Genomic DNA, 9,449 nt, shown 5'->3' with positions numbered 1-9,449 from the left:
TTTTTGGGTTACTTATTCCAAATACATAATTTTTTTGTTAAGTCCCATATAAAAATTATATTACGAAATAAATAATATTTTTATTCCGGTGCAAGTTCAACTCGATAGAGTAGATGTGAATTTCCTCCATTCATTTGCCAACAAGTAAGAGTAGTTTAGATATTCTTAGAACTCGTTTGAGAACTTAGTCTTTTTAGTGGATTTAATTTTTTAGACTTTTTTATGAGGTGAAAAAAGATGTGTTTAGAAAAGACTTTTTTAATTAAATAAATAGTTGTGAGAAAAAAAAATTAATTGATGTGTACGATGTAACTATTTGCTATTGGGGTTAAATTTTTTACTTTTAGGTGATGACTCCTTAATAATAAAATAACACAATAAACTACGAACACAAAAGAAAAAAAAAAAAGAAAGACAAATTACATTAGTAATCGCTACATTTTGACCTTTGTATTATTTTGGTCTTTATCATTTTAATTAGCCCAATTTTGACATTTAATCTTAAATTTGGTGTCAATTTGGTCTAATTGATAATGTCAGTTAGGGTTTTAGAAAGAAAATAGTCACTGAGTTTGTGTAGGTTAACTCACTAAGTTGAATAATTTATAATTTTCCTATAAAAGCATAACACATGATAATTATGTACATACTTTTCATAAATAAAAAACTAAAAATTAAAATTAATTGGATCAAATTGAGACAAATTTATAAATTTTGAATTCCCCCCACAAAAACAACAACAAAAAAAAAAGTCCCAAACCTTAAACCCCCCCCCCCCCAGCACAAAAAAAAAAGTCCCAAACCTTTGGCTATATAAATACATATATTTGGCTCCCCATTAATGTATACAAGTTGATCAGCTCCATTTCTCATCACAATAATCTATTAATGGAGCAAACAAATTAAACTTTTCTCAGTTGTCTTTGTTTCATTTTCTTTTTCATGAACTCTCTTGAACTGATTACCACTGCCAAAGGCAACCTCAGTTTAGTTCTCACCAACGAGACAGATCATCAGGCTCTGCTTGCAATCAAGCATTTGATAACAGGAGATCCACTGGGTGCCTTAAGCTCATGGAATCATTCAATTCACTTTTGCAATTGGCAAGGAGTCTTATGCGGTCGTCGACATCAACGTGTGACAGTCCTAAACCTGTCATCTCTCGCATTGGTGGGTTCTCTATCTCCTCACATTGGGAACCTCACCTTTCTCAGGAGAATTGATCTTGGTAACAATAGTTTTCATGGCGAAATTCCACCGGAAATTGGCAAGTTGTTTCTTCTATAGTAGTTTCTGCTTTTGAATAACTCTTTCCAAGGTAAATTTCCAATCAATTTGACTCAGTGTTTGAACTTGAGAGTTATCCATATGGGTGGTAACAATCTAGGAGGTAAAATTCCTACAGAGCTGGGTTCTTTGTCCAATCTCTCCAACTTGATTCTTGCAGCCAATCATCTCACTGGAGCAATCCCACTTTCAATTAGGAACCTTTCCAATCTATGTGTGCTTTCTCTAGTGTTCAATAATCTAGAGGAAAGCATTCCCACCCAACTTGGGCAGCTTTCGAAGTTAGAGTATCTCCAGCTATCAAGAAACAATTTGTCCGGTATGGTTCCTACTTCTCTTTACAATATCTCATCAATCTATTTCTTCTCTGTCAATGTCAACCAATTGCACGGAATTCTACCACCAGATTTAGGCTTGACACTTCCAAATTTACTAGGATTTTATGTTGACTCCAATCAATTCTATGGCCAAATTCCATCGTCAATAGCCAATGCTACGAGACTTGTGCAAATTGATTTTGGCATCAATTTTTTTACTGGGTTCATGCCTAAAAGTTTGGGAACACTTGATGCTTTAGAACTTTTAGCTGCTTCTGACAATTTAGTTGGAACAAACTGTAACGCCCTCAAAAAAATAACATTAAACCCATCAATATAGACATGCATTGATATATAAAAGCTCCACTTTCTTCTATTCATCAGAGTTTCATTACCAAAAAGTATTACATGCTAACGACAAAAGCAAATGTCCTAAGGGCTTACAGCTTTCCAAGTTAACACTTGGTTACAACAAAAGAGTGCTAACTCATTTACACATTAAGCCCTTGGCTTGAATATACATGTAATACATCAAAGAAACTAAACAACAAAAATCTGCCCGCCTCTAGCCTCCCAAGCTACGTCCTTGGAGGTGGCAAGCTACCTGTACCTGAAAATGATATTCCCATATAGGGTGAGCCACAGCCTAGTAGAAATACACTAAACCAAATATGAACAATGACTAAAAGATTAGCAGTTGATAGATGGCCAACACTGATACTTTCCCTTATCACATTTTACAGTTTCATGACATACAAGTCCATGTTACAATCCATTTTCCAATTCTTTTCAATTCTCAATTTATAACCATGGCTCAGAACCTGGCCAAACAACTCATATGAGACAATAACCCATATTAAACTCCTTCCCAATTCATATTAGATAAGCGTACTAGCTATATCAACACATCAACAGATAAGCTTACAAGCTATATCATCACTTCCATAGATATGCATAAGAGCACTATCACACTTCCAATGACAAGCATATGAGCTCTGTCAACACATTACTAGATAAGCATATGAGCTCTATCTATGGAGTCCATCCCCTATCTCCTCCCAACAACATCCGGTTTAGAGGTCCATCCCCTATCTTCCCCTAAACCGTGGAGTACATCCCCTATCTCCTCCAGCACAACACAATGCATATAAACAATAATTATACGCATTATCACACAACACATAAATTTAATGTATTCTTTCAACCGTCATACTCAATGACACATTCCAGTAATTAGTTTCAGTTTGCCTAATCATCATGCATTGTCTACAACAATCAAGACTATCCTCCACCGATAGCCCAAAGCAGTTATTTCTATACAGAAAATAAATGCAACAGTGGATACATAATCAACATTTCAACTAGGTGAGCGATAAATAATCCAACTACACCATTTAATCCCATATCTTTCCAAATCAATTCCTCATTTCTCATAATTAATTATGCAAATTAATCAATCAATGTAATTAGGGCATTTTCCATAATTAACATTACAACCCTTAGGTTTTATTTTCATTAATGTTTCAACATTAATTTCACCTTCCCATGCCAAACATGCATTTAGGTTTTATATAAATAAAAACCCCAACTTTTGTAAAATTACACAAAGGCCCAAACTCTCTCAAAATTACCCAACAACCCCCAACATATCAAAATGCAAAAATTTAAAGACAAAACTCATAAAGAGGAGTAGGATATCCCTACCTCGAAGTTAGAGCTCGGATGGAGAAGTGACCAAAACCAAAGTGCTCCAAAGACCAAGATTCTCGGATCAAAACGACGCCCTCGACGATCAACACAACTTTTACAAAGGCCGAAGAGAAGGAGGACACTCTAACTAGATCAAACCCTAGAGAGAAGGGAGTTTCTAGAGAGAGAGGCTCTCAAAAATGGTTTTTAGAAAAAGTAGGAGAGAGAAAGAAAAGCAAAAAGTGATTTAAAATCACCCAGCGGATAACTCATATACGTATGACCCGCTCGAGCGGAGAACACAACGCTCGAGCGCCAAGAACAAAAATCTGAACACGCTCGAGCACAATAAGGCCCGCTCTAGCGCCAAGACACAAGAATAAAGCACTTCCGCTCGAGTGCGAAAACCAGTCTGCTTGAGCGTAGATTTCCCCCTACCAGAACCTATACCCAGAAGGTACTACCCGCTCGAGCGCCACCAAAGCCGCTCGAGCGTAAACAAACCCGCTCGAGCGTAAAAATCACATCTGCAGAAGTTTTGCAGGAACACGAAATACTGGAGGTGTGCAATCCCCGCTCGAGCGCAAGAGGATCCGCTCGAGCGGATCGCCTAAAAACTGAACAACAAGGAATTGAAACCAAGGCCTAACCAACCTGTAACAACCCTGCTCAAAACATCCCAACTCAATCAAGTGGAATTAAAGGACGACAACAAGATAGATACCACTACCAACTTCACGGAACCGAGTCCGGAATACAACAGAACAGTAAAGGGACAACCGGGATCGCTATACAAACCAAGGCAATGAATTAATGAGCTTCCTCACTTCTTTATTCAATTGTTCCCCTCTATGAATACTAGATTTGGCTATGAATCATTTTAAAGGTTTGTTGCCCCATTCTATTGCAAATCTCTCCACCAAGATCACTTGGTTTACTCTAGAAGACAACTATATATCTGGAAACATACCTCTTGGTATTGGGAACCTTGTAAATTTGCAATACCTCTTTCTAGATCAGAATTTGCTTACAGGTAGTATACCAAATTCCATTGGAAAACTCTCCATGTTGGAAAAGCTCTTGCTTCACAACAATAACATTTCTGAAGAGATTCCATCGACTATTAGAAACCTAAGTAGGCTTGGTGCACTTGACCTATCAACAAATATGGTTGAAGGAAGCATTCCTATTTCTTTAGGCAATTGTACCAATCTACAACAAATTTATCTTGATTACAATCATCTCACAGGAACAATACCTTATCAAATCTTTGGTCTGTCTTCCCTCATTTATCTATACTTGAGTCAAAACTACTTAACAGGACTATGACCACAAGAAGTGGGTAACTTGAAAAATTTGGGTGGACTATTTGTATAAAAAAATAAACTATTTGGAGAAATCCCTGCCGCTCTCGGCAATTGTGAAGTTTTAGAATTCCTCTACATCGATGGTAACCTTTTCAAAGGTACAATTTCGACGACCTTCAGACAATTGAAAGGTATTCAAGAACTAGATGTTTCTAGGAACAACTTGTCTGGACAGATTCCAAGGTTTCTCGGGGAGTTTCGATTCTTTCAATATCTCAATCTTTTCTACAATAGGTTTGATGGTGAAGTTCCAAATGGAGGAGTTTTCACAAACATTAGTGCCTTTTCAGTTGTTGGAAATAGTAAGCTATGCGGAGGAATTAAACTATTGCATTTGCCTGCATGCCCAATGCAAGTCTTAAATGAAAGGAAACAACCTTTCAACCATAGAGTAATAGTTCTAAAAGTTACTCTCACTATTGTTCTATTATCATTGTGCATTTTAGCTATTATTTACTGGAACAAAAGGTCAAGACAACAAGTCAAATTAGCCTCACCTTTGCAAAACCAATATTTACAACTATCTTTTGGAGAACTTTTTCAAGCAACAAATGGGTTCTCTCCATCCAACTTAATTGGTGAGGGAGGATATGGTTTTGTTTATAAAGGGATTCTCAACTCCAATGAACAAATTGTTGCTGTGAAGGTGCTCAAACTACACGAACATGGAGCAAACAAGAGTTTTGTTACAGAATGTGAAGCGTTGAAGAACATTCGTCATCAAAATCTTGTCAAGATAATTACAATTTGCTCAAGCATTGATTTTAAAGGCAACGACTTCAAGGATTTGGTCTTCGAGTTCATGGAAAATGGGAGCTTAGAAAATTGGTTACACCCAAGTCTTTTAGAGCAACATGAACCTAAGAACTTGAACTTTGTTCAAAGGCTAAACATTGCCATTGATGTGGCATGTGCATTGGATTATCTTCACCATCATTGTGAAATGGGTTTTATTCATTGTGATGTAAAGCCAAGTAATATTCTTCTTGACGGTGATTTGTGTGCCCATGTTAGTGATTTTGGCTTGATAAAGATTTTTTCAGCTACCAATGGAATTTCTATTCATCAGCAATCAAGTTCAATTGGGATTAGAGTAACAATTGGCTATGTTGCCCCAGGTAATTGTTTATTGCTTCTTATGTTGAAATTGATAAAAAACAAATATTATTTAGTTACATTATATTATTATCTTGCAGTGAACTGGAAACCAATTACGAGATTATATAAAAATTAAGCCATGTTCTAGAGATGACTTTCATTGACTTTGCCTTATTTTTTGTGTAGCTACCACAACAAATTAAATCAATCATTGTCTTACCCCTATCATATTTGAACATAGATTTTAACCCTTGAGATAATTTTATCTTTTGAAATGTCGAACTTTTTTTTTTTTTTTCCAGCAAAAGAAATACAACTTACTAGTTCAACAATCATGGCAAAATTTAATGTTGGGCATTTTTTTTCACTATTTCATATTGCAGAGTATGGTATGGGTAAGGAGGTATCAACGCAAGGTGATATGTACAGTTATGGAGTGTTACTACTAGAAATGTTCACAGGAAAAGGACCAACTAGTAACATGTTTACAAGTAATGTAGACCTCCATAGCTATGTAAAAATGTGTTTTTCGGAGCAAGTAATGCAAATCGTTGATCCCCAAATCATATTGGAAATGGAAGAGGAGCCAAGTAGGAGCATGAAAAGTAGTACAACCAACATTTCTAAACTAGAGGCTTGCCTAGTACTAATCTTTCAAATTGGAGTTTCATGTTCTGCTGAAATGCCGAGTGAAAGAATGAGTGTGAAAGACGTTCTCAAGGAACTACACATGATTAGAAATGTATTTCTTGGGGTTAGGGGACAAAGGCATTAGGATGGAAGAAGAAATGATTCTTAACTAAAGCCGCATCTATAGGTTATTTTGATGTTCTAGAATTATCTTTCCCCCACTTTTCTTCTCCCCCCCCCCTCTTTTCTTTTCTGAATCTGTAATTGTTAAGCTAGAAAAGGCATGATAGTGGTTGTACTTGTGGCATTGTCGTCAAATATTTGTAACTAGTTAAGGTTTCTATATGTTTATATATATGCCTTCTCTATCTAGTTTTGTCATAGTTTCGTTTTTTGGTTTATGCTCTCAAGTAGCTCTATTGTACATAAGAAAGCTTGGCTCAAAACAAAATACTGATGCCATACAAGCTAAAAGAGAAAAACAAAAACAATAACAAAAAAAGATTTAGCTCATAATATGATGGATAATGAAGTTATCATATGTCAAATACTAACCAATATCACTCATATAAATTATTGAGCAATGGGAAAAATGTTTCATTCATTTTGATTTCACTCTCATCATATATTAATCTAAAACTTAATCAATGCATATAGCTAATGGGAAATATGAATAATCTTTATTATGAGGAAAACAAAAAATTTACTAGTAGAAAGTGTTAAAAAAATAAAAAAACACAATGCTAGAAACAATCTTCTAGTATAATAAAAATGCAACCAAGCTTGCGTTACTCCAAACGTTGTTGTATGACCTGAAATCACAAACGTGAGCTAGCTAGCGGGTGTATGCTAGAAACCCCTCCTATGCCTAAGTTAGCAAATAGGATCTGTGAATTCGAGAATAGCGATTACAATACCTGGAATTAGGTATGGTTTGAGCTTTTGTAAGTTTCACATGGTAGAGTCCTAGAGAACTCTAATTCCTTTTTGTAGAGTCCTCCTAAGAATCACACTCCTAAAGGATAACGCACATCCTTTAACACCTTCTTCACTACAAGCCAAGTGAGATGACATAACTCTTTGCATGACTTCTAGCCGAGCAACCGAACTACAATAGCCTTTTTGGTATTTGACACAGCTGTGCAAATCCAGCTCGGCACGCCACCATGCTAACATTGCGTGTCCCTTCACTTAGCTCGGTCAAAGAGTTGCACCCACTTGCGTTTGACCTGTCTTCTTGGGTAACTCAGTCTGATCTTAAAAGCCATTGGGAAGTAGCTTGGTCCGTTCTTGAATGCCACTTCTTTTGTAGCTCGGTCCCAGAATACTAATGCATTTAGTCAAACTCATTTGATCGGTTTCAACCTCCGCGCAGCCAAACCAAGCAATCTCTAGTGCATAGCCTGGCGCGCCTCAAGAGCCTGATTTAGCCCAGCCTAATTATCGCGGCATAAACTCCCCTCTCATATATAACTAATAGGAAATATGAATAATCTTTATTATGAGAAAACTAAAATTTACTAGTAGAAAGTGTTGAAAAAAATAAAAAAACACAAACAATCTTCTAGTACAATAAAAAATCCCAAATTGATAGTTAGTTTAACAATAGCAACGCAACGAAAACACACAATGCCACACCACCAAAGGACTCCCTATGTTGATTGAGAGGAAAGGGAGTGATCTCCTCTCCGTCTTTTCGTTCTGCATTGTTTTTGTTTTGTTTTGTTTTGGTCTTAATCGAAACGACATCGTTATGCTAATTGATTGTAAACAATTCTAGCTCTCCACTATGTTATACTAATTGATTGTAAACTATTTATTCTGCTCTGTTTTTTATTTTTTATTTTTTTGATTTCTGAGGGTTTTAAGAAATGGGGATTGTAAAGATTGTTGGTGGTGGTGAGTTTGATTGTTGTTGTTTGGTATGGAGTTTTTAGCTTGGTTTACTTTTGATCGAGTTTATTATTAACTTTGTTGTTTGGCTGAAATTGTTAGCTTTGTGAAATAGGGAGGAAGCCGGGGAGAGAAAGAACGAGAGAGAAGTGAATAGGTTGTGTTTTTTTTTTTTTTTTTTTTTTTAGGGGTTGTGCTTATGTTTCACGCACTGTGTTGCAACTAAAATTGAAATTTTGGTTTTTTCAGCCAACTCAGATGGGGGGAATGTATCACCTCACCACTATATAAAAAAAAGAGTTATCATTCACATTATTTCTTATTAGGATGTGAGCTCAGCTGATGGGTATACTTAAAATATAAATTTTAATTTTGAATTGGTAATATATTTTTTATGTTGTTTAAGTTATGGAAGTGTTCTTTAGTAAGTTAAGTGAATGGTCTTAGATTCGAGTCTTGTGGCCCTCTTTTAACTACTATTTTTTATTTTTTCCTTTTTGGATGAAAAAATTGACCCTTGGCACAAGAAGAGAAGACCGCTTGACAAAAGGAGAGAAGGAATGTCACGACCCCAAACCGCCCCTAGTAGTTTGGTGCCGTGACGGCCAGTAATCCGAGATTACCGAAGGCCAAACTCCAAGATTCACACACAACAGAGTATAAATATATGGGGCTCACAAGTACAGAAGTGATACATACAAATCAGATTAGTCCATAAGAGCTGTGCATAAGTCAAATGAAATAGCAACCATCTTCATATGGGTTACAACTTAATCACAAATGAAGCAAGGTACAAATTACATCTTATATTTTAACAAAGGCTTCACAAGCCGACCCAAACAAAATGTACGAACTACAGGTCAAGGAACATAGTCTGCCAGAATGCCGACATCCTCGTTGCCGATATAACATAAATACAAAACACACATCTTGACCAAAAGGCTTCTCAAGCCGACGTATGCAACATACAAGTATTACAAATCAAGAAGCATAATTTTCAAGACTACCGAGATGAATACAAGTCAAGCTGACATAACAAAAATCCCAAAACAAGCTCCTGAATCACATCTAGGCGTCACCGCCCCCTTGCTCATCACCTACATATATATATAGAGAGGGTGAGCTTGGATACTCAGTGAATGGTATAAATAATAAAGGGGGTTGCATG

General features: G+C 36.2%; 1 protein-coding gene across 1 annotated transcript; it reads left to right on the top strand.

The window, feature by feature from the left end:
* Positions 1–942: 942 nt before the first annotated feature.
* LOC114302560 (uncharacterized) lies at positions 943–6,533 on the top strand. Its single transcript, XM_082895546.1, has 5 exons — positions 943–1,228; positions 1,319–1,903; positions 4,156–4,566; positions 4,690–5,778; positions 6,142–6,533. The coding sequence occupies exons 1-5, from the start codon at positions 943–945 to the stop codon at positions 6,531–6,533; spliced, it is 2,763 nt and encodes a 920-aa protein (XP_082751672.1).
* Positions 6,534–9,449: the final 2,916 nt, after the last annotated feature.

This window comes from Camellia sinensis, chromosome 11, assembly GCF_055761805.1.
Source record: "Camellia sinensis isolate YWXY chromosome 11, ASM5576180v1, whole genome shotgun sequence".
NCBI lineage: Eukaryota > Viridiplantae > Streptophyta > Magnoliopsida > Ericales > Theaceae > Camellia > Camellia sinensis.
The sequence above is the reverse complement of the archived record's forward strand: the minus strand, read 5'-3'. Positions and strand labels throughout refer to the sequence as shown.